General features: G+C 38.7%; 1 protein-coding gene across 3 annotated transcripts in view; it reads left to right on the top strand.

Moving 5' to 3' along the window:
• The window catches only part of dnaaf11 (dynein axonemal assembly factor 11), a 79,647-nt gene that overhangs the window by 30,912 nt on the left and 22,843 nt on the right, over positions 1-25,892 (top strand). For all 3 annotated transcript variants that reach the window (XM_059345330.1, XM_059345331.1, XM_059345332.1), the window contains 4 exons: positions 8,293-8,370; positions 14,266-14,331; positions 15,173-15,242; positions 25,392-25,487. In XM_059345330.1, coding sequence (XP_059201313.1) covers positions 8,293-8,370; positions 14,266-14,331; positions 15,173-15,242; positions 25,392-25,487 — 310 coding nt within the window. The remainder of the gene's footprint in view (positions 1-8,292; positions 8,371-14,265; positions 14,332-15,172; positions 15,243-25,391; positions 25,488-25,892) is intronic.

The raw sequence follows: 25,892 nt of genomic DNA on the forward strand, positions 1-25,892 counted from the left end.
GGAAGTCGTTCTTCCGACTTCTAAGTATTCATGAGCTTGAGGTCTTAATGTGTAAACAATATGGACGCCTCAGAGAAGATTTGTGTACTTTATTGGTCAGAGTTGGTCAGTGTGTTAAAACTACAAAACAATAGCTGTTTCCAAAAACCACTGAAATGTTGCTTGACCTGACTATTATGGTAATGCTGATGCTAACATTTCTTAGTAATCCATTTCACTGTACTATGTGGTCATGAACTAACAGTTACAACCTAATACCATATTACAAATTATTTACCTTATTCCAAAAAAAGTGCATTTGCATCTGTTTGAACATTAAATGTGTTGTATTCGTACAGTTTTCAATTTAATATTTGTCAAAAGGATTAGCACTTTCTGTTTTATTTATTTATATATTATAAATTATAATATTATATATATATATATATATATATATATATATATATATATATAGATAGATAGATAGATAGATAGATAGATAGATAGATCTTTTATTTTTTTATTTATTTTATTTATTTATTTTTATTTATTACAGACAACATCCCAACTTTTTTGGAATTGCAATGGTAGGCAAATTGGCATGAACCCCCCCTCAGATATCTGAATAACAACTCGGAAAGTCTGCCAAGTCTTCTGAGCAGAACTTACTGTGAAAAACAGAAGGCATTGTTCTGCAAATCATTTTTGACCTCCATTCAATTCCTTACAGTACAATGACAAGATACTTAATGTGTGAATATTAAGTGATAAAGTTTTAAATTTCATTGCAAGACCAATTTTTTGCTGGACGAGCCTGTGGTGTTGAATTTGAGAAAATTTCAGTCAAATTCTGTTGACTCTTTTAGCAACTTTCTTAGGAATGAACGGGACCCTACCTCCTGCAATGGGAGTGCTGCCTTTTTCCCCACATGGCTTAAGTCTCACTGTGTGGTATAGAGACTTTATAAAAGGTATTCCCTTGCAGCCGAGAGTCGTCTGTTCAGCGACCATGGTACTGTACATTAATCTGGTGCAGGCTCAGACTCCTCTGCTGACAGAGTTGTACATGGCTAACTGAGAGCTGTCTGAACAAATCGTCCTCAGCTCTGGACTCTCCACTCAAACCAGAAGAGAAGCTGTCACCACTGATGTCTCCATGACTCAGCGGTATGATAGACGCCCTGTCACACCCCCTGTGAAAGCAAAAAAGGGAGAGAACAGGATTTTATAAAGTGGAGAGCCACACTGTGACCTTGACAGGTCGACAATTTATGGCTCCGGACGAGATGGAGGCAGGGGAAAAGCTGCTGTTTGTACTGGGAGGCAGAGTGATGGAGTCGATCCTTTTAGTTTGATATTTTGAAGTGGGTACTTGGCCTTTATCTCACCCCAACACACACACACACACACACACACACTGGCACACTGACAGGCTTTACGTGTATTTCACTCACTGAAACCACACTGGGGAAATGACCAAAAATTATCAGCCAAATGGTTGTAATGTTGATAGAAATGGAGTGGAATCGATGGTCGTGTCCATCATTTGGAGTTCTGCTCCATTAAGCCCAGTTGGCTGCTACTGCACAGAAGGGAGACAACTAAAGAACAACCCCACATGAAGTGTGTTAGTGAGGTTTTCTTCAAGTATGAGGCTCCACATATTCTCCAAATTTCTGGAACTCTATTACAGTTAAATTAAATTTTAGTTATGTCAGATATCATACATTTTTCTCACAGGGCTTTACAGTCTGAACTGCATACGACTGCATCCTCTGTTCCTTGACCCACGCTTCAGATTAGAAAATATCCTGATCAGATTGCAGGAAGAACAACAGTTGGTGTTTTGATGATGGGGATGTTAGCAGAGTCTTGTCTTTGTCTTTGTAAAACGAGTCCTTTAATTCATTGAATTGTCTTTAGATGTTGAATTTACAAATAAGTGTTCATAGCAGCAATTCCAAACCAGGAGAATCATAAATCTTAGTGAATATCTCTGCATGACATTTCTCTAATTTCTCTAATCTAATCTATTCAAAATTCAAAATAACTTTATTTATCCCAGAGGGAAATTTAGGTCTGTTAGCTCTTGAAGAATGAGACAGCCTGATGTCTGTAGGAGCGAAGGATCTTTTGAATCTCTCCGTCCTGCAGCAGAGAGAGAGGAGCCGTCCACTGCTGTTGTTTTGGTCCATAAAGGTTTTGTGTAGCAGATGATCTGGTATTTCAGGATGGATCCAACATGTTGACAGGTCATCTCTCCACCACCTCCTCCAGTGTGTCCAACCTGGCTCCAACCACAGAACCAGCTCTGGAGACCAGAACCAGCTCTTTAGACCAGAACCAGCTCTGTAGACCAGAACCAGCTCTGTAGACCAGTCTGATCATCTCTCTGTGTGATGCTGCCTCCCCAGCAGACTGCAGCAGAAAACAACACACTACCACCACAGACTGATAAAACATCTGCAGCATCGCACTACATATGTCCAGAGATCTGAGCTTCAAGAAGAAAAAGAGGAGGCTCCGCCCCTTTTTGTAGAGAGCGTCTGTGTTTAGGGACCAGTCCAACTTATTATCCAGGTATACACCTAGATACTTAGAACTTGGCACCACCTCCATGTCCACCCCACAGGTATTCACTGGCTAAAGGGGGGCTTGAACCTGTGTAAATCTCTGATCATTTAGTCTTTGAGGTGTTCAGTAGGAGATAGTTCTTGTGACTCCAGTCACTGAAGGCTTTTATCAGATCCCTATATTCAGATTCCTGTCCATTCCTGATACACGCCACAATAGCAGTGTCCTCCGAGTCCTTCTGGATGTGGCAGGACTCAGAGTTGTATTTGAAGTCGGCTATGTATCATGTGAACAGGAATGGAGCCAGAACAGTGCCTTGTGGAGCCCCTGTGCTGCTCATTAATGTCCCAGAAACACAGTTCCCCAACCTGACATACTGTCGTCTTCCTGCTTCCCCTTTTTCAAGAGGAGGACGATGAGGAGCAGCAGCATTGGCATTGGGGGAGGCCGCTGTATTGAATCTGTTGAAGAACTGGTTGAGTTCATCAGCTCTTTCTACATCACCAGCCACTGGCTGTCTTTTCATGTTGTTGTAATCAGAGATGGTGTTGATTCCTCTCCACATTTCACGGATGTTGTTGTGCTTTAGATTTCTCTCCAACTTCTTCTTGTACTCCACCTTTGCAATCTTTAGTATCTTCTTCAACTTATATTGTACTTGTTTGAGCATCTCTAAAAGCATCTTCCTAGCAACAGTAGCAACAGTAACTAAGGGGGTGGAGCTTTTGCAAACGGTCAATTCTGCCATTTGTCATATTCTTTGTCAGATGTGTGCTGAAGCCAGTGGGGATCAGTAAAGGACTGTTTTTTAGAAGAGTTGTGGCTTTTCTCATTCATTTAACACATTTTTTAGAGCAGTATCACATGTCCATTAGAGGAACTGCAGATGAAGGATTTATCTTTTTCAGCTATGATGGTAATTTCTTTCCAAAACCTTCCAAATACTTGGCAGTAGTGTAGTGGATGCAAACATGTTAGCTTACTTACTGAGTTCTGTTCATTTCTGATCGTAGAAAAGAAAGTTCTGGCAAACTGCCAGGGTCATGGTACTGTACCAAAGTACGACGTGTACACTAAAAGGTCACCCATTCCGTCTCAAAGCAATGAAAAAAACAACTTCACTATTTTGTTTTTTTTAATTATATGGGTAGTTGTATTAGTATTGTTTTTTGGGTTTTTTTCACTGGTCATAAGTCAAGTTTAAGTGCTGTAAGTCACACATTTAATTGTACTGGATGCCTAAAGACACCATTTAAGGTTTATATTTCTTTGAATAAATTATGAAGATTTTAATTGTTTATTTTGATTCAGTGGCACCAAAAATAAAATTGTGACGCAAAACCTGTGGTATGTACTGTTGATGTTTTTCTTCAGTTGGTCCTCTATTAAGTCCTGCTAGATTTCCCTCTTCATATATTAACAAACTAGTTCTATGTCATCGGTTCTTTTAGGAAAAAAAAGAACAGCTTCATTAGCATAAACAGTTAAATCTAGCAGGACTTAACAGAGCAACATTTAGAGAAATAAATCTACAGTACATACCACAGGTTTTTGGTTACAATACAGTTTTTGGTTGCCACTGAATCAAAAGAAACAGACGATAAGATCTTTAATTTATTCGAAGAGATAAACCTTAAATTGTTGCTTCAGGGTATAATTCTTGCAGTACTCACACTCTGGCTCATGATCAGTAAAAACCCCCAATACAAGACAATTCTATGCGCTTCACCTCTAGTATGAATCTGAGAAGAAGATTTCATTGTCTGACTGAGTGTGTGAGTCTAACATGGACGACCACAGCAATAATGGACCTATTAACCCAGGAAGTGTTAGTGCCTCGGCTCCACACCACCACTCATTAAAGGTCTCTCTGCAGCCCACCACTCTATTAAAAATGAACTTAACATCCTTGAGTTCAGCAGATTGAAGGCTCCTCCAGAATGCTGTCACACTCCTCCTCCTCTTCCTCCTCCTCCTCCTCCTCCTCTGAGGCTGATGTACAGCTGCAGAGAGGTCATGATGGCCGACCCTCTGCAGAGCGCTAAACACTCAGCCACCGACTCATTCATCTGCTGCTCAATGGGCTTAATGGACATATGTGAAGTGTGCGTTTGCCTGCCTGTGCTCCTGTCACAGCCTGCTTGGTGTGGCTAATGGAGGGACTGGTTGTAATTCAGTAAATCATTTGTCTTTAGCGCTGGTGGTTTGCAGGAAAAAGCTGAGTGGCTTTGGTTGAGAAATAAACAAAATGTGTTTGGTGATGTAGTTCCATGACGAGGACTTTTATAAACACCTTACATAAGGATTATTGTTCCTGGAACCACTAATTTTAGACTTTATTATTCAGTAAAGACCAGTAGGACCCAATCTGGTGATAACTACCCCCCAAAATAATTTGTCATCAGATTTTCAAAAAATCCTCGATGACTTGTCAACATCCATCGGCCAAAAGTTACATTCATATTCAACAAACCATAGACTGTATATAAATAATGGACGTAGTCACCGTGACGTCACCCGTTGGTTTGTGGCCCGTTGGAAGCATCAGTTCATCGTTCCACTGGTCTCCATCTTGTTTGTGATACGGGGAGCAGACCATATCTGGACTGTGGAGGAGGAGAGGGATCTGATCACTGACTACAGCCTCTCTACACCTCAACCTGACTGAGAGAAGCTGCTGATAATTACTGTTAGCATTAGCTGGAGCATTAACTGGGATGTTAGCTTTGGCTAGCAAAAAAACAAAAACAAAATGTATCTTTCTTACCTCAGAAAACTGAGCAGCGACTCCTTGGAGTGTCTGTTAGTCCAACCAAACACTGAACAAGACATTTAATGAACAAAACGTTCAAATAAACTGTCATTAAGTGAAAATACAGTGAAAGGGTCAAAGTTATGAGACCAAACCGCTAAACGTCCTCTTTTCTATCTATATAACGTTACATATAACTTTATTGACACGTTGCCGTGGATACGCATTGCTCTGCTTCTCTCCTGATGACGGCTCGCCTTGTTAGTGACCTGTCAATCAAAGGTAGCCCCGCCCCAAATCATACGATTCTTTATCTTCTATTTTCTTATTTACTAGTGATTGAGACTATAGTGTTGTCCTAAAAAAATTTCTGTGGTAATAAATCAAGTGAGAAGTTTTCTCCTTTTGCAGTGAAATTAATAGACAGATTTAGCGCCCCCTGCTGGAATTTTCAGTAGAATGCAGCTTTAGGCACCTCCTGGTTTACCTCCCTGCTCAGACCCGGAGGATGCCACCTGCAACAAACCTGCATCCTCAATTACGTTGTGAGGGAAACATATTTTCTCCTGGATAACAGTTGCAAATAACACTGTGTTACCTACTAGGTTTTAGGGAACTAAGCTACTTGTTTAGGTTTGTAAAATATCATGTTTCTAGTTAAATTAAGTATGTTTGTTGCATAACTTTTAAATAAGTCAGCGGTAACTTCTGTTGGGCATTTCCTACACGTATTTCTTCAGAATTCTGGTTAGATTTGTGATGCGTAAAAAGCATTTTGTTGAACATGATTTCTGGATAAGTAACACGAGACCAGTGACAACACTGGTGTGTGTTGCACTGCAGGCTTTGTTTCATTTATAATAAGTCCTAAACAAAAAAGGTTGGGAGCCACTGAATTAGGCAAGAATTGGTTCCAAACTCCTTAGTTAGCTTATTTCTGCTGTACATGTAAAGAAAAACACTACACCAGAATTAATCTTGGTCAGGTCAGGGCTATTAACCCATTGACGCCGGGAAAGCATTACCGCATTTCTACCATTGAGACAGGGAGCGCTGTTGCGTCACTCTACCATTAAGGCCGGGACAGCGGATATGTCATTTTGTAGTATTTGTATTTTTTTCACCTATTTTCGGTCTCTTGGCCAATGAAGTGCATCAGAACATGATCAGAATACATGCGGGAATGTGTCGCAATGCAACATCGAACTTTTCCAGAACTTTGAAATCATGGAGGAAGACGACTATAGCGGAGGAGCTCAGAAGTAAGTGACGGAAGCAATCTTGATGAAAACAGCCGATGATTTAATTGCTGATCCGGACTTTGAACCCTCGGAACCAATCGACCGGGATTTATGGATGAGGAATATGTTTTTAGACAACAAAGAACAGACAGATTTGTGGCCATCTGGAGATAATAATAATATTATTAATAATATATTAATATTAATAATAATAATAATAATAATAATAATAGGCTAATTGATTGTGATGATGATATAAGAAATCATGACTGTTTATGTCTTATATTACTTTATGCGTCGTTGAGTACCCTGAAAAGTGCAATATATAAAATGTATTATTATTATTTATTATTATTATTATTATTATTATTATTATTATTATTATTATTATTGTTATTATTATTATTTATTTATCACAGTAGGCTAATGGGAAATATGTCTTGTTCTTCCAGTGGTCATATCATGTTTGCATCTTGCTAATGGGCATGTATTAGTATTATGCATAGGATTTTTTTATTCAGTCAAATGTAACATTTGCTGAGTTTGTTGATTTTTTTTTTTAATTTATTGAAGGTTTGGACAAATAAACTCAACTTCGTATGAAAGCCACGGGTATAAGCTCTCAAATACTTTTTGAATTTCATTTTTATCTGCTACAGAGACTGAAAAATCTATTATTTAGTAGGTGTTGAATTTCCAGAAAAACTTCAGGTTTTAGGGAGTAATTTGAAAATCGCCCATAGGTTTTCCAGGCATTTTTTTCCAGGCGCTTTAGGCCTTAATGGGTTAAACCGACCCATGAAAGGGCCAGAGTTCATTTCAGCTCCAAAACCACAAATTCTCTTCTCAGGTGTGACTGATAACAGCTAATGAGTCAAAGATCACCTCCTAAAGAGTGACATCAGTCTGACCCAGCCTCCCAATGCCTGAACTCTAATATCCCAATAAAGTTCTACCATAACAATAAAAGGTTTAACGACACCGTGGACAGGTAACATTATTTCACATCATCACATCACATCGTCCTCAACGGCAAATTGACTTTCTATTTGTATGTTTTTTGCCAACGTCAAACCATTTGAAATGTTTAAACTGTAATATGTTGCAAGCATAGTGTGTTACTGTGTGTTTGCGTTTGTGTGTGTGTGTGTGTGTGTGTGTGTCTGTTTTCTTGTACTTCCTACATAGTGAGGACCTGAACACGTTAAGTTAACGTTAAAGGCTTTTTTGAAATTTCAGACTTTGTTTTAGGGGTAAAGGATGCAATTAGGTAACGAAAACTAGAATTGAAAAAACATTTTCGTTAACTGAAATTAAAAAATAAAAACAGGAGTTTTAAAAAAATCCGATAACTAACTGAAACTGTATTTTGTGGTTACAAAACAAACTAAAACAAACTAAAATTATAGTGAAAATGTCCTTAGTTTTCGTCTTTGTCAACTTTTTTCATACATAATGAAGATGGATAAGACAAAGGAAATAAAATGTGTGTGTGTGTGTGTGTGTGCGTGCGTGCGTGTATGTGTGTGTGTGTGTGTGTGTGTGTGTCCTGCAGTAAAACCCTCTGCACATTATTCTGCTGTGTCTCTCTTTATGGATGCTCCTGGAGGAGCAGTGGCTCTCTCCTTCACCCTAAAGACCTCATAACTCTGCTCCTGTCGTCTGTCAGTCCACCTTTTTTTACACTCACACACACACACACACACACACACACACACTGGACTCATGATTTCTGTTTCCCTGCAGGAAGGAGGAGAAGAAGCAGAAGGCCCCGAGGACGCTGATCACCGCTCACGGACGAGTCATGAATGTCAACGAGCCAAAGTAACATTTACTAACATTTACTAACATTTTCTATCAACAAAGTTTTTAAAGTAGTTAAAAAAAAGCAACCTGGGTCTTATTTTGGAAGATCTGATCGTCAGTCCTAACTCTTGACAATTAAATTAATGCATGAGTCATAGGGATGGGTACCGAATTCGGTACTTTTATAGGTACCGACCGAATTCCGTCGGTACTACCGAGTACCGATTCATGTAAAATCAAACGGTACCATGTTTCGGTACCTAAACGGCGTTAACTTTAAACTGATCATTGATTTCAACCCGTTTTCATTTGACGTCTTTGATTAACAAGCGTGCTGACGATCGCACTATTTCTTAAAATGTATTTACCTCCTCGTCTGGTCCTGTCTGCTCACCGCGGCCGCTAACTGCTGCCCTCTTCCACCGCGGAACAGAGACCAACAGCCGGCTCTAGGTCTTCTAGCCGCGAGCTACTATCTCTCCAATGTCTCTACCGGGCTTGGCCTTCATCTGCCTCCAGATTAGACCTTCCTTACTCCGTTTGCTCTCTCCATTCATCCGTAGACTTTTCATTAGCAGCTAGCAGCTAGCTGCTGCATCTCTGGTCCTCCGCTAATACTCCGCTCTTCAACTCAGGAATATTACCTGCCACTTAACTCCAAACTGCCTCGCTGAAATTAAATCCCTCGGACTCCTGCGTCATCCTCGATATGTGCACAGAGCAGCCCGACTCAACTTTGTTTATTCCAACCATGCCATGCCCACAATACTGTCTGACCGGTGCTGCGCCGCACAGCTACGACGTCATCACAACAAATCACACGTGCACTTGCAACTTTTTTTTTTTCTCCTCCGTGCTTTGCCACCTGAGAGCTCCTCTGCATTCTTTAATAACACTGCAACCTTCATGTTACAAAATGCATGTTCACTCAACAATAAAGCACTGCTCATCCTGGATTTTAAATTGTTTTGATATATTTTTTAAAGTTTATATTTTGAGAAATAAATATGTTACGCAAAAGTACCGAAAATTGGTACCGTTGAGTACCGGTACCGATTCCCAGGTACCGGGTATCGGTACCGTATCGATTCAAATGTGAAAGGTACCCATCCCTAATGAGTCATAATAATTTAATTAGCACTGCAAATAACGATTATTTTCATAATCGATTAATCTTTCGATTATTTAAACGACTAATCGATTAGTTGTTTGGTCAATAAAATGTTGAAAATATCAATCAGTGTTTCCCAAACCAAAGAGATATTCAGTTTATTGTCATAAAGGAACAAAGAAACCAGAAATATTCACATTGAAGAAGCTGAAATCAGAGAATTTGGACTTATTGTCTTTAAAAAACAATTATTCGATTATCAAAATAGTTGACGATTAATTTAATAATCGATTATTGTTCGATTAATCAAATAATTTTTGCAGCTCTAAATTTAATGATATCATTGAATAGTATAACAGTCTTATATTATTAACACTTTAGCTACATTTGAATGATTTTACTTACATACTTTTACTGAAGGAACAAGAGCATTTTTACAAAGTGGCAGTAGTACTTATACTGCATTAACAACAAGTACTTTCTCTACCCAGTGGTGAAATGTAACTAAGTACATTTACTCAAGTACTGTTCTTAAGTACAACTTTTAGGTACTTGTGCTTTGCCTTATTATTTGCATTACTTTATACGTCTACTTTGCTACATTTTGAGGCAAATATTGTACTTTTTACTCCACTACATTTAGCTGCCAGCTTTTGTTACTTTTCAGGTCGAGATAGTTTAAAATTATGATTATAAATTGAAGCACTAAACAGTATATTTTAATAGTTAAAATAAACCCTGCTGTAACCACAGTAACATGCTTCATATATAAATGCATAAATAACAATAATATCTGATAATATAGTTGGAATATATAAAACAATCTGCATGATAACTACTTTTACTTTTCACACTTTAAGTACATTTTGTTGCTGATACTTTTGTACTTTTATTTCAGTAAGTTCTGAATGTATTGGAGTAATTCAGTGTGGTATTAGTACTTTTTCTGCAGTTTAGTTTAGTTTAGTTTATTATTAAGATCCCCATTAGCTGCAGCAAAGCCACAGCTATTCTTCCTGGGGTCCAACAGTATCAAATATACAGTTGAAAACACAAAACATAATAAAAATAAAAAACAAAACAAAACAAAAATTATTCACATATTAATCCATATTACACACATTTCTACATATATGTATACATCATTACAAAATCTACTAACACATAATACATATGTTGTACATACACATTCATTCTACAGCATATACATTATAATAACACATATCACATAGCTATAGAAATATACTACATACATATAAATATACCATGTTTTCTTATTTTGATAAACATACATATAAATATACCATGTTTTCTTATTTTGATAAATACTGTTTTATTAATATTTTGAATTGCTTTAAGTTAGTAGTGAGTTTGATATTTTTAGTAACGGATCAGAGTACTTGCTGCTGCTTCACCTCTCCTCAGCAGCTGTTATGTTGCGGTGCTACAGTATGACCCGCTATGATGGACTGTGAGGGTAATCGACCGATCCACTCAGCTACAGCAGCGAACGCAGCAGAAAGCAACATAATTGTTTCTCATTCTGCTCGGCCAGAGCAACAAAACACGTCCAATCAGCTGTTTCAATTTAGTTCCGGGAAAATAATCAAGAAAAGCAGGTCATGGTTCTGCTCTGATACAGTTTCCCTTCACACTTCTTCATAACTGTAATATGTTTTCTTTGAGACTGTCGATTACCTCCTTCTGGTCCCACTGCTCAGACAGTGAGGTGGGAAAAGCTACCAGGTGCTGTGCGATTGCTTTATTAGCAGCCTTCGTTTCTGATATCTGCTACTGGATTGGCTCGGCTGCCATCAGAGCGTTGCCGTGGTTGTGAGGGGGGGGACACCTGATAGTTGCAGGCCACCCCGGTCTCCCTCCATTAGCCAGAGGTTTATATCCAGAGCAAGGCCACAGGGTCAAGGCTGATTTCATTTGTAATCTGAGCTGCGGACACACTCAGGTCAGGAATGTATCCTGTATATATCGCTTTATATCAGCAGGGAGACAGGACAGTGTGGTTCACTGCAGGCACTATGAACCTTTATAGGTTGATGCTACTCAAACACAACATTTCTATCTAGGTGTCAAAGAATATTACATGTTTGGACACTGTGTTTCTGGGACATTAATGAGCAGCACAGGGGCTCCACAGGGCACTGTTCTGGCTCCACTCCTGTTCACACTGTACCGGGGCTCCACAAGGCACTGTACTGGCTCCATTCCTGTTTACACTATACACAGGGGACTTCAAATACAACTCTGAGTCCTGCCACATCCAGAAGTACTTGGAGGACACTGCTATTGTGGCGTGTATCAGGAATGGACAGGAATCTGAATATAGGGATCTGATAAAAGCCTTCAGTGACTGGAGTCACAAGAACTATCTCCTACTGAACACCTCAAAGACTAAGGAGATGATCATAGATTTCCTCAGGTTCAAGCCCCCCTTCAGCCAGTGAATACCTGTGGGGTGGACATGGAGGTGGTGCCAAGTTCTAAGTATCTAGGTGTTTACCTGGAAAATAAGTTGGACTGGTCCATAAACACAGACGCTCTCTACAAAAAGGGGCGGAGCTCCTCTTTTTCTTCTCTCAGCTCAGATCTCTGGACATGTGTAGTGCGATGCTGCAGATGTTTTATCAGTCTGTGGTGGTAGTGTGTTGTTTTATGCTGCAGTCTGCTGGGGAGGCAGCATCACACACAGAGATGATCAGACTGGTCTTCAGAGCTGGTTCTGGTCTACAGAGCTGGTTCTGGTCTACAGAGCTGGTTCTGTGGTTGGAGCCAGGTTGGAGCCACTGGAGGAGGTGGTGGAGAGATGACCTGTCAACATGTTGGAGGCCATCCTGAAATACCAGATCATCTGCTACACAAAACCTTTATGGACCAAAACAACAGCAGTGGACGGCTCCTCTCTCTCTCTTTGATTGATTTGATTTTGATTGATTTAAATTGTATTGTGGGTTTTTTGTACTTCTTTTTGTCAATAGCAAGCAAGACATGTTTTACCAGTTTCCTACTGTTTTCTGTGACAGAGCAGTGTATTGTAATGTTTAGTATGTGTATGTTGGCGTGTGCTGAAAAGGGCAGGTGTGAACAGGTCAAAGTAGGATAAAATGTGAACTATTTGCTTGTGGATTACTGTATGGGAGTTGTGGTGTTATGGTATAGCTCTCTCCAAAATACAAAATACACATTGTGCAGTTAAGCATTCAGTCAAAAAGCAATATGAGTGTAAGCTCTGAAAGTAGTTCAAGTCTCAGTCGATGTGGAGGCACTGGAGACAGGTAAGTATTTCTGTAAGTAGTTGGAGTGAAACCACTGGCAGCAGCTTTTTATATTTTTGTATTTAATCCATCTATCTGCAGTTGGACCACTTAATATTTCTAAAACTGCTCTGTCATTAAGAGCCTTTGTGTCACTTTCGACAGTTAGTTCAAATTTGACAGGCAAATTCACTATGTGGTCAAAAGTGCCTTTTTCCAGCTGAGACTTTTGTCCAGGGTAAAACCATGCCTCTCTCCTAGGGACCTGGAGAAGGTTATTCATGCTTTCATTTCCACAAAACTGGATTTTTGCAACTCGTCATATGTAGGTTTAGACCAGCGCTCATTGCGATGCCTACAACTTGTGCAAAATGCTGCAGCGCGTCTTTTAACAGGCACAAAGAAACGGGAACACATCTCCCCAGTTTTGGCCTCTCTGCACTGTCCGCTTCAGAATTGATTTGAAGATCCTGATGTTTGTTTTTAATATTTTAAACGCATTAGCGTCAGCATATTTAGCTGAACTCATACATGTTCACAGACCGACCAGAGCTCTGAGGTCTAGATGAGTCCTACCTGGATGAGCCTAACTGCTAAAAACTAAAGGCGATGGATCTTTTGCAGTGGCTCCTCTAAGCTGTGGAACAGTTTACCGCTGCATACGCTCATCAGAGACTTTGGACATTTTTAAATCTCTTAAAACTCACTTTTTCTCCCAGGCTTTAGAACCTGTGTGAGAAGAAATTTGTTTCTGTGTGCTGTATTATACACTACTGGTCAAAAGTTTTAGAACACCCCAATTTTTCCAGTTTTTTACTGAAATTCAAGCAGTTCAAGTCAAATGAACAGCTTGAAAGGGTACAAAGGTAAGTGGTGAACTGCCAGAGGTAAATAAAAAAAGGTAAGCTTAACCAAAACTGAAAAATAATGTACATTTCAGAATTATACAAGTAGGCCTTTTTCAGGGAACAATAAATGGGTTAACAACTTAACTCTATGGAGTCTTGGGCTATTTTGTCCATTTTTGAATTCTTTTCATGTCTTTGTAAGTCATTTTGTGTCTTTTTTTTGTCATTTTGTGTCTTTTTTGGGTCATTTTGTGTCTTTTTTTGTCATTTTGTGTCTTTTTTTGGTCTTTTTTTTTGTCATTTTGTGTCTTTTTTTTAGTCCTTTAGTCCAACATAAAATGTGATTTTGAACACTATCATGCTCAATAAAGAATTTTAAATGTTGCAAATGTGCATTCATTTCAGAGTACACTGAGACATTAAACTGCATAATTTTTCAATTAAATTCTGGAAAAGTTGGTGTGTTCTAAAACTTTTGACCAGTAGTGTATATCTCATATCATATATTACTAGATTAAATTGTCTTTTTTTAATTTTATCTTTGATTTTATTGTTATTCATTTATGTATCTTTTGGATTTTTTGTTGTTATTCATTAATGTAAAGCACTTTGGTTACCCTTGGTTGTCTATAAGGGGCTCTAGAAATAAACGTGACCTTACCTTCCTCTCTGTGTGTATTCACAGGCTGGACTTTAATCTCACTGAAGATGAAGAAAACAACACGATTGTCTTGGACCTGGGAGTGTTCAGGTACGAAACTATGAACCCAAACTCTCAACAGCTACATTTAGAAAAATATAATGGGGATTTTTATTAATATAACACCATAGCAACCTGGCATGTTGGTATCTCACACACAGTGCTAATTATTATTTTATAAATATCTACACATTTGTGATCTTAATGAAACAGGTTTATTTAAATAATAGGGCCGGGACTCGATTAAAAAAATCAATGTAATTAATTAGAGGCTTTGTCATTAAGTAATCGAAATTAATCGCATTTTAATCGCATATAAATATTTGACCTGAGAACAGTGAGAAGTCATTTTTTTCACATGGATTTTTAGTATACCATTGAATAATGACTGAATACATAAGCTTAAGCAACAAAAATATTGTTTATTTTTGTTCAAGTCCAACAGACCAGTGCAATTTTTGCCATTAAGTGTAGCAATAGCATATTTATAAATATAGAACATTTCATAAATCCAGGTAGCCTATAGGTAGGTAGACCTTCTGTAAACTAGAATACTTTGGTTTTTGAAGTAAAACACAATCCACGCTAAAAAAACAGGTGTGAATCAGGTGGCCACCTGATTCACACCTGTTTTTTCACAAAATTGATGGCCGCACTGCTATTTTTTTGAACACACCCTTTTCAACTAATTGCCCAATGTGACAGCCTGAAGAGCTGCATATCACCAATGCTGGTCTGGTTGGTGTTCTGAGTGTCTACTGCACCTACTGGTACCTTGTTTACCATGTAGCAATAAAAATATACTAAACACCTGGATTAACCTGGTTAGTCACATTGGACTGCTATTATATTGAACACTACTGTATAAACTGAGCTGGTCCTCCCCTCACAGACACATGGACTCCTCTGTGATCGACGTGGATGTTCAGCCAACGTACGCCAGAGTCGCCATCAAAGGAAAGGTACGCTGTGGAGATTTTAATAGATGAGTTTGATAACCTTTAGGATTAGGCGACACTTCATTTAAAGTTTTTCCTCAACACTGTTTTGCCTCCATGCTCTGAACTTTACAACAACTGCATTAATTCTGGGTTCTTCCACATCCTAAAGGGCAGCAGCAGCAGAGATTTAGACACACGTCGGAAAGTTTATAGGTCAGCTTGTTGCTGAGGAACTTTTTCCACCGTAGGAATATTCATAATCAGTTTTCACTGATAAATTTTTCATATAGTATGTTTCTTAAATTCTTGACCATGATGAAAAAACGGCATTATATTTGCTTCTTTGGAGTAACTTTCATTTCAGATCTGCTTAACATAACAGTCTGTCTTTCAAAATTATTTTTATTGGATTTTCCTTGGATGCATAATTATATCAGCTGTCAGAGCACACATCAGTTTATCCAATACATCCATAGACTAGACAAGTACAAAATAAATGTAAACTCAAATTATATAGTCAAAATGAAACACACAAAAAATAGAAAAACAAAACAAATAAATGAATGAAGATAACCATATGAGAAAATAATAAATAAAACAAAAAATAGAAAAATAAATAATAATAATAAAATGGAATAAAAGGAAGATAAGACACACATACAAACAGACAGGAAGGGACAACATAAGAGGGAAGGGAGGGATTGGGATGAGGGAGGGGCTCCGGGGGTTAAAGGGTTAATAATGGATCAGCTGGAGGTTTATCACTCTAAATGAAGCCCATCACGTTGCTTTACAAATCCTATAAAGTCATCCCATGTCTTGTGAAAGTTCTGTAGAGCAGCATTAACAGTAAACCTGATTTTTTCTAGTTTAAGGCTATGTTTACATGATGACGGTCTGAACAGAAGACGCAAAAGTGGCGTCGCGTCTTCACTTTTTATTCCTGGTTTAGACGAGCGTTTTCGGGAGGAAATCTGCTGCATACGATGACGCAAAAGTGTGTGAAATTCGATTGTATGCAGCCAGGCTGCATCACTTAAAGCCAGATAATTAATTTCCAGATCCTTCTCTGTTCACTAATACTATCTGTACATATCCTGTACATTTGGTGGAAAGACTCCTGTAAGTTTATTAGAGCTGCCAGAGCAGCTTGAAGGTCCCACCATGGAAATAATCCACATGTTTCTTTATTTCCTGTACTGGAGCATGTATGTGACGTAAACACATACGTGACGTGAGCAGATCAGATCAGAGTTTTGTGTCTTGTCAGTGTAGACGACACGCTACGGAGGAGAGGATTTAACTTTTCCACTTTGGAAGGTGGTTTCAGATTTTTGCGTTTTTAAGCCCCAAAAACGCCGTCACCGTCTAAACGAACGGCACTTCCGATAAAATATTTTGTCGTTTTTACCCGCGAGCGTCCTTGTGTAAACGGGGCATCAGATTGCACATAATACTCCTGATGAAATGTGTGTATGTGGGTGGAGCAGTATTTATTCTTCCAGTTCAACAAAATCAAACGCTACGCTAATAAGGAGGAGAATGCCATAACCTTGCGTTGACAGGAAGTCATAGATATGTTTTCTGAGGTTACACCAAAAATGGCAATAATGGGGCAGGGAGTAACACATTTTTTAATTAGTTTAGAGAATAAATCAAAGAAAGATGACCAGAATCGGTCCAATTCAGGACAACTCCAGAACATATGATATAGAGGCGCAGGAAGCATTTTGCATCTGTCACACAAGGGCTCAATGTGTGGCTACATTTTTGTCAGGTGAGTCTTACAGTAATGTAGACGGTGCAGCACCTTGAACTGGATCAGATTATGACGTGCACATATGGATGAGGAAAGAAACATAACAATCTGTCAGGAAAAAGTAAGTTTTTCATGTTATTTTGTGGTATTTTAACCTTGTTTCTTCAGTAAAAGCCCTCTGAGCCTCAGGCTCAGTTTTGTTGGCCATACATTGATACTGGAAGGTGGCCAGTTTAACCATAGACTGCTGCTGTCAGCCAGTCAACGTCCTTGCTCAAGGGCACTGCGCCAGTATTTGGCAAGGCAACATTTATTAACCCGGTTGGGGATTCAGACCAAAGCCTTTCCTACACCAGCACACATATTAATGTGTTTCAGTTACATTTGTTACACTGTACTGGGAAAAAGTAACAGATATATTTAAAAGAAGAGTTTTGTTGCTTTGCTGTGACAGTTTGAGCTCTGATTTCTCACTGTGAAGTGTCGATGCAGCTGAAGTCAAAGATCTTCCCCTGCAGACTGCAGCAGGCGCTCAGCCAGACCCACCAGGCTCACAGCCAGTTAACATTACGCTCAACCAGGTAGTTCCACAACTATTTAACATCATACCTATATGACATTTCCTACTACACTCCATGGAATCTTGGTTCTTCAGAAACGTTTTGTTAGGATGAACCAGATCTGAGCCACATGATCATCTGTTCCTCTTTCAGAAAATCCAAATACTTACTGTTCATGACATCAATATTTCTCAATATTTCTCAAATATGTGTTTTTATTTTTAAGGTATATTCAGATCATGAAAACTTTCCGAAGCACTTTAAGACTTATTTTACATTTAACTCTCAGATTCACTCTTATTCAACGCGTCAATCTTTAGATCTTCATCCTCCAAGATTTCTGACATGCAGAGGTCAATTTATTGTTCAATTTAGGGACCAAATTATGGATAAATACCTTTTCCCATCTGGCAAAGGACTCCATCTCTGTAAAATGCTTCAAAAGATGTCTGAAAGCTCATTTAACTGCTGTTTTAAAATTCTAATTTACACACAAATACACTTTTTAACATGTTCATTTTTGTTTTTAATTGTTTTTGTTATTGTCATTATAACTTGTTGATGTTATACATTTGTTTTTTCTATTATCAGTTTATTACTTTCTAATGAAATTTTAGGTGGAGGCTTTAAATAAATAAGCCCATCTTGGTTTTCTGCCTCTCCCTGCACTTTACATTATATGTTATCTTTGTCATTTTATGTAATTCTAACTGTGCAAATAAATAAAACCAAACCAAACAGAACTTGGTGAAGGTTAGAGAAACACTGGATGCAAACCATATACTCCCGTGTTAGTATCACATACTTTATACACCGAACTGTCGACCTGCACCACCTCTTTAGGAAGTTATGCATTGCTGGAACTATGCCATACTACTTTTTACTTTTAAAGTGCAGGCGGTGAGAGGAGACGCTGCAACAATGTGTAGGGCGGAGAAAAAGTTATTCAGATTGTCACCTCCAAAATCCCCCTGTGTTCAAAGGAGAACTCACGGTAGATCAAAACTGGTGCCATTCCTTAAAACTCAGAACTATTTAGATCCTGCAGTAAAAGTCCTCCTCACTGTCCGCTTTCAAAAGGAATCTTAAAACCCATTTTTATTCACTGGCTTTTAACTCAATATGAGCCTTTGCTCTGTTTTTTTTTTGTTTTTATTTGTTCTTTGTGGCTTTTTAAAATTAAGATTCATTTTAAAATTGAGATACATTTTAAAACCCACTTTTATTTACTGTTTTTTGTTTTACCCAGCATGAGACTCGCTTTGTTTTAGTTGTTTTTGCTTGTTCTTTGTTTTTATTGTTTTTATTGTTGGTCTGTCCTGCAATGTACAGCACTTTGTATCAGCTAACGCTGTCTTAAAGGGCTCTATAAATAAAGTTGATTTGATTTGATTTGAAGTACTATTATGAAATTGGAAATTACTCCATTATAAGTTAAAGGCCTGCATTATAAACTTATTGGAGTTGAAATACAAAAGTATCAGCATCAAAATGTACTTAAAGTATCAAAAGTAAAAGTATTTGTTATGCAGATTGTTTTATATATTCCAAATATATTATTGAATTATTGTTATTGATTTATTTATGGAAGCAGCATGTTACTGTCGTCATGGTCAGGCTAATTATTATTTATTTTTTTTAACATTTATTAGAACAAGTTCCTTGACAGAGTCTCACACATTATGGCAAGTATCAATACTCATATTGGTATCAAACTGACAAAATACAAAATACAAGGACAATCAAATAGCAAAGAGATGAAGGAATATTCTTTGTAGATGTAATTAGTAATAGCAATAATAAAAAACACAATAATAATAATAATAATAAAAATAATAGAAACATAAAAACACCATCTAGCCCAGTTGAACAGAGACAGTATTCTCACCTTTCCAAATACATTATAACACATGACCACTTTTCAAGATAAAAGTCTGTCTGAAGTCGAAGGTTTGCAGTTATGGATTCCATACACTTTACATCCTGAAGCCTTTGAGACCACTGGTCCAGCAACATGGTCTCACAGGAATCTGTGGCTATTTCACGGATTCCTGTGAGACCAGGTTCGGTCCAGTGTGGGTGGATGAGGCTTAAGCCAATTTACTGTGATCATTTTATGTGCAATCAATAAAAGAACCCTGAGCATAAACACACTATTTTTTTTTTTTTTTTTTTAAATTAATTCAAAGTTTTTATTATCTTTTCATTTTTACAACATACAAACAAACATCAAACAAACCAGACATGATGGAGGTCATAAAAATAAATAAATAAATAAATAATAATAATAATAATAATAATACAATAATAATAGTAAATAAATAAAATACTAAATCTGAAAATAAATTAACTAAAAACAAGACAGGCAAGTGAGCAGGCAAGGCAGGCGAATCAACAAATCTGTCTACCAAAACTATCCCATTTTTCTTTTATCATATCATTTTCACAATTTAATCTCCCCAACATCTTCTCACATGCCACAGTCTCCATCCTCTGTGTTTTCCACAGACTCAGTGTGGGAGCTTGGGGTTCCTTCCAACATATTTTTTATTTTATTAGGAATTTCAACTCAGTGATAATAAAGTTTTCGTATTCGTATTCGTATTCGTATTCATATTCATATTCCCTAAATCCGTTAATGATACAGTACCCAAAATTAGTTGCTGTGGTTCAATTGGTCTATTTAATCTATTCAAAATCTCACATATTTGTTGCTTCACATTCACCGGTCGGGCTCATTTTAACTCCTTAATATACTAAACTTAATATAACATCATGGGCACTGCAGCCCGTCATATAACTATCTCATGTTACTGAGCAGCTCCATGTTCTCTCGCTGCACAGAAATACAGATTTCTGCTCTGAAATGTTTTTCATTCTGTTGACGGCCTAATATGACAGTATTGTGCAGCTATTAAATGTCTCAAGGCTTCTGTCCAACATTCACTATATGTTCTGGCTCTAATAATAGCCTCCAGTCTCAGCACACCTTGACAGTGTTAAATATCTGAATAGGTGGTAATACGAAAGCAGGACTGTCCCTTTTATTTAATCTATAATCTCCATGTTCCTCTTTTACCTTTATGTTGTCACACTCTGCTCCCTTATATACTGATATGTCAACAGTTTGGAGTGACTCATATGATTACAGGTCGCTGTGAACACATCAGGTGATGCTTGCTGCTGAGTGTGATGGATGAACAGTGAGATTTAGAGCAAATAAACGACTGTCAGAAGCTGCTGAATCATCAGACGTGTGTGTGACTCTGACATTCTGATGCCTTTATGGACAGAGTTTATTACACTTGCTGCAAAGTCATTTCCTGACTCCACTTTTTCTTTTTTTTAAATGTTAGCTATCCAAAGCGAGACAGCCAAACTCTTTCTCTGGTTAATCCGAAACCGATCAGGCGAAGTTTTGAAGTTAGAAGAAATAAAATACCACCTGAGCTACCTGCCAAAAGTGGAAGATTCAGTGTCAGCAGAAGCTGACTATTTATCTTGTGTCAGGTGTTCATTTCCCGCTCTGCATGAGATCTGCTGAGGTCTGACTGAGCTTTATTGTGAAGGGAGGCTCAGTTCTGCATGTCATCGTGACCAAAGATTTTATCTCCGGAGGCCAAATGCAGAAAACTTCACAACCAAAACTCAGACAGAATTATACAAACGCATTAGTTTCCTCTGTGCATCTGTACATATCAATAGTTGGAATTACCATTAACACACACATATAAAACAAAACCCATTCACACACAGTAAAAACCTCACACAGCTACAAGTGAAATGCTTCCACTAACACTACTGAAATGCTTTTATACATACAAGTAAAATGCTTTTAGGAGTTTTCAGTTTAAGAGGAAGGCGTAAGAGGAAGGCGTTTCAGTGTAAGAGGAAGGTGTTTCAGTGTAAGAGGAAGGCGTTTCAGTGTAAGAGGAAGGTGTTTCAGTGTAAGAGGAAGGCGTTTCAGTGTAAGAGGAAGGCGTTTCAGTGTAAGAGGAAGGCGTTTCAGTGTAAAAGGAAGGCGTTTCAGTGTAAAAGAGGAAGGCGTTTCAGTGTAAGAGGAAGGCGTTTCAGTGTAAAAGGAAGGCGTTTCAGTGTAAAAGAGGAAGGCGTTTCAGTGTAAGAGGAAGGCGTTTCAGTGTAAGAGGAAGGCGTTTCAGTGTAAAAGGAAGGCGTTTCAGTGTAAAAGAGGAAGGTGTTTCAGTGTAAGAGGAAGGTGTTTCAGTGTAAGAGGAAGGCGTTTCAGTGTAAGAGGAAGGCGTTTCAGTGTAAGAGGAAGGCGTTTCAGTGTAAGAGGAAGGCGTTTCAGTGTAAAAGGAAGGTGTTTCAGTGTAAGAGGAAGGCGTTTCATGCAAGAAGAAGGCGTTTCAGTGTAAGAGGAAGGCGTTTCAGTGTAATAGGAAGGCGTTTCATGCAAGAAGAAGGTGTTTCAGTGTAAGAGGAAGGCGTTTCAGTGTAAAAGGAAGGTGTTTCAGTGTAAGAGGAAGGCGTTTCAGTGTAAAAGGAAGGCGTTTCGGTGTAAGAGGAAGGCGTTTCAGTGTAAAAGGAAGGTGTTTCAGTGTAAGAGGAAGGCGTTTCAGTGTAAAAGGAAGGCGTTTCGGTGTAAGAGGAAGGCGTTTCAGTGTAAGAGGAAGGCGTTTCAGTGTAAAAGGAAGGCGTTTCAGTGTAAGAGGAAGGCGTTTCAGTGTAAAAGGAAAGTGTTTCAGTGTAAGAGGAAGGCGTTTCAGTGTAAAAGGAAGGCGTTTCAGTGTAAGAGGAAGGCGTTTCAGTGTAAGAGGAAGGCGTTTCAGTGTAAGAGGAAGGCGTTTCAGTGTAAAAGGAAGGTGTTTCAGTGTAAGAGGAAGGCGTTTCATGCAAGAAGAAGGCGTTTCAGTGTAAGAGGAAGGTGTTTCAGTGTAAAAGGAAGGTTTTTAGTGTAAGAGGAAGGCGTTTCAGTGTAAAAGGAAGGCGTTTCAGTGTAAGAGGAAGGCGTTTCGGTGAAAAAGGAAGGCGTTTCAGTGTAAGAGGAAGGCGTTTCAGTGTAAAAGGAAGGTGTTTCAGTGTAAGAGGAAGGCGTTTCATGCAAGAAGAAGGCGTTTCAGTGTAAGAGGAAGGCGTTTCAGTGTAATAGGAAGGCGTTTCATGCAAGAAGAAGGTGTTTCAGTGTAAGAGGAAGGCGTTTCAGTGTAAAAGGAAGGTGTTTCAGTGTAAGAGGAAGGCGTTTCAGTGTAAAAGGAAGGCGTTTCGGTGTAAGAGGAAGGCGTTTCAGTGTAAAAGGAAGGTGTTTCAGTGTAAGAGGAAGGCGTTTCAGTGTAAAAGGAAGGCGTTTCGGTGTAAGAGGAAGGCGTTTCAGTGTAAGAGGAAGGCGTTTCAGTGTAAAAGGAAGGCGTTTCAGTGTAAGAGGAAGGCGTTTCAGTGTAAAAGGAAAGTGTTTCAGTGTAAGAGGAAGGCGTTTCAGTGTAAAAGGAAGGCGTTTCAGTGTAAGAGGAAGGCGTTTCAGTGTAAGAGGAAGGCGTTTCAGTGTAAGAGGAAGGCGTTTCAGTGTAAAAGGAAGGTGTTTCAGTGTAAGAGGAAGGCGTTTCATGCAAGAAGAAGGCGTTTCAGTGTAAGAGGAAGGTGTTTCAGTGTAAAAGGAAGGTTTTTAGTGTAAGAGGAAGGCGTTTCAGTGTAAAAGGAAGGCGTTTCAGTGTAAGAGGAAGGCGTTTCGGTGAAAAAGGAAGGCGTTTCAGTGTAAGAGGAAGGCGTTTCAGTGTAAAAGGAAGGCGTTTCAGTGTAAAAGGAAGGTTTTTAGTGTAAGAGGAAGGCGTTTCAGTGTAAAAGGAAGGCGTTTCAGTGTAAGAGGAAGGCGTTTCGGTGAAAAAGGAAGGCGTTTCAGTGTAAGAGGAAGGCGTTTCAGTGTAAAAGGAAGGCGTTTCAGTGTAAGAGGAAGGCGTTTCAGTGTAAGAGGAAGGGCGTTTCAGTGTAAAAGGAAGGTGTTTCAGTGTAAGAGGAAGGCGTTTTAGTGTAATAGGAAGGCGTTTCAGTGTAAAAGGAAGGCGTTTCAGTGTAAGAGGAAGCGGCTCGGAAGAGGAAGTGGAACGGTTTTGGAGGGCACATATTGTCCCGGCCCCTCATAAATAGTTATCCTCGTTGCACCATTTATTTGACACGCTGATGACAAGAACGGCAGAATAAGAATAAGTGCAGTTTCAATGATTGTGTCGCTTCTTTTCTCCAACAGAGCAGCTTCCTTCTGTTCCAATAATTCATCACATGTAGCTGCAAACTGTCATCGCAGAAAAATCTCTATCATCATTACTATTATTAAACGTCAGAAGGATGATTAATGATTCATCCATATCGCTCATATTGAAACTTCAGCTTGATAATTCAGGATTAAACTAAACTGGCTCCAATTTAAATAATAAGAATTATGAAATTCAACCTTAATAATACCTTTACCCTCTGAACCCCAACAAGCTGTCACATTTTCCTCTCTGTGTTCATTATGTGCTCATTCGCGTCCACATGTTTAATCTCCTGCAGCCACAGACGCTACCGGCTGCTCTGAAATGGTCCTGATCCTGTCAGAAGTCTATAAAACTTTAGTCCAGCAGTTGAATAGCGAGTTGATGCTGGGAACAGTTAGTAAATGCTTATAAATCCTTCTTGGTCAGTCAGAACGACTGGAGAACAACACCACTTCTGTTGCCGGAATACGTGCACATACGTTCTACGTCACCATTGTGTACAAACAGTAAAAGGGTCTATTTCACTGCCATAATTAAATCTATACGTCCTGCAGCTCTATGGAATCAGCACAATCATGGCTAGAAGTGGGAACAACTCAAACATGTCTTTGTGTAGAATAATACAGTCAGAATGACAGAAATCATAAAAAAGAGACTTGTTGAATTTCACTGATAAAGTCTTTTAAAAAAAAATTGGGATAAAGTGTAATTTATATAAACAACAAATTTCCAAGTGTCATAAAAATGTAAATTATGTCTATTGTGATGTTTCCAGCCTCTCTTGTCCTCTCCACTCTGATCTGTGTAAACAGATTTTCAGTGAATATTTGTCACGTGACTGTTCGTCCCAGGAGAATCAAAATAACTGTTCTTGTTGTTAAGTCTCATTGTTTCAATCAATGTATTTGTATCTTCCAAATACAGTTAAATGATATTTTTAAATAAGGTAAAATAAAGGTTTTGAATGCTTAAATATCATCTTTGCAGTTTTGAAATATGCTACTCTGATTAAACACTGGCCCCTCCTTGGCCCCCCCAGTAAAACTGGCCTATAGCCGCCACTGCCTGCAGGTGTAGAGTCCTGAATGTCACGGCTCCAAGCTGTTAGCGTGTTTATGGATGGTTGTTTTATGCCAGGGGTCAGCCTGATTGGACGGGTGGTGTGATTTACGCAGTGATACATCAACTCAGGCCTTTAAAATTCCTTCTAAATATGAACTCATTTAGAGGCGCAGGGGGAATTGACCAGGAGTTATCTGAGTGTATATCAGCCACAGTGACAGCAGCAGCAGCAGGTCAGGAGACGGAGTTTTCCTGCTTCTCTGCCTGCTGTGAGCCTGGTTTCCCCTAAATGCCCCATCAAAGAAAAAAAGTAGATTGGAAAATGAAAAAGTCTAATTTTATGCCCATTATTCCTCCCACTAGGATAATTTTGGTGTTCACAGGATTTCGCTGCGGTGATTGATTGCCACTGTTCCTAGTCGGAGCTATTCTGGTCACTCTCCCACGTCTCTTCTGGAAAGTGTACCTATAAAAAGGAGGCCCGCTAATGATTAAAGTCATTTGACACACTGGGACAGCGGTGGTGCCAGATCAGCGCATTAATCTTGCTAATTAAAGTTATGAATAATTTACTCTGCAGATATTTCAGATGGTTCTGCCTGCTGAAGTGAAGCCAGACAGCTCGACAGCTCAGAGGTCTCAGAGCACGGGACACCTGCTCCTCACCATGCCCCGGGTACGTACGGCACCAGGACAGCTTACCTGAGCAGGTGTCCAACTTTCACACGTCACAGTACTCTTTGCTTATTTTAGGATGACTTGTAGTTTTACAGTTTGGTAAAATGCAAACTGAACTTTTATAGCAAAGTGAATTTGAAGATCAACACTAACTAACTCTAAAACTCTTCCGCTACTTTTCTGAAATATCACAAGAAGACTATATACACTACTGGTCAAAAGTTTTAGAACACACCAACTTTTCCAGAATTTAATTGAAAATGATGCAGTTTAATGTCTCAGTCTACTCTGAAAATAATGCACATTTAAAATTCTTTATTGAGCATGATAGTGTTTTGAAAGTAAAAAAAAGATTCAAAATCACATTTTATGTTGGACTAAAGGACTAAAAAAAGACACAAAA

Source organism: Centropristis striata, chromosome 11 (genome assembly GCF_030273125.1).
Source record: "Centropristis striata isolate RG_2023a ecotype Rhode Island chromosome 11, C.striata_1.0, whole genome shotgun sequence".
In the NCBI taxonomy this organism is placed as follows: Eukaryota; Metazoa; Chordata; class Actinopteri; order Perciformes; family Serranidae; genus Centropristis; species Centropristis striata.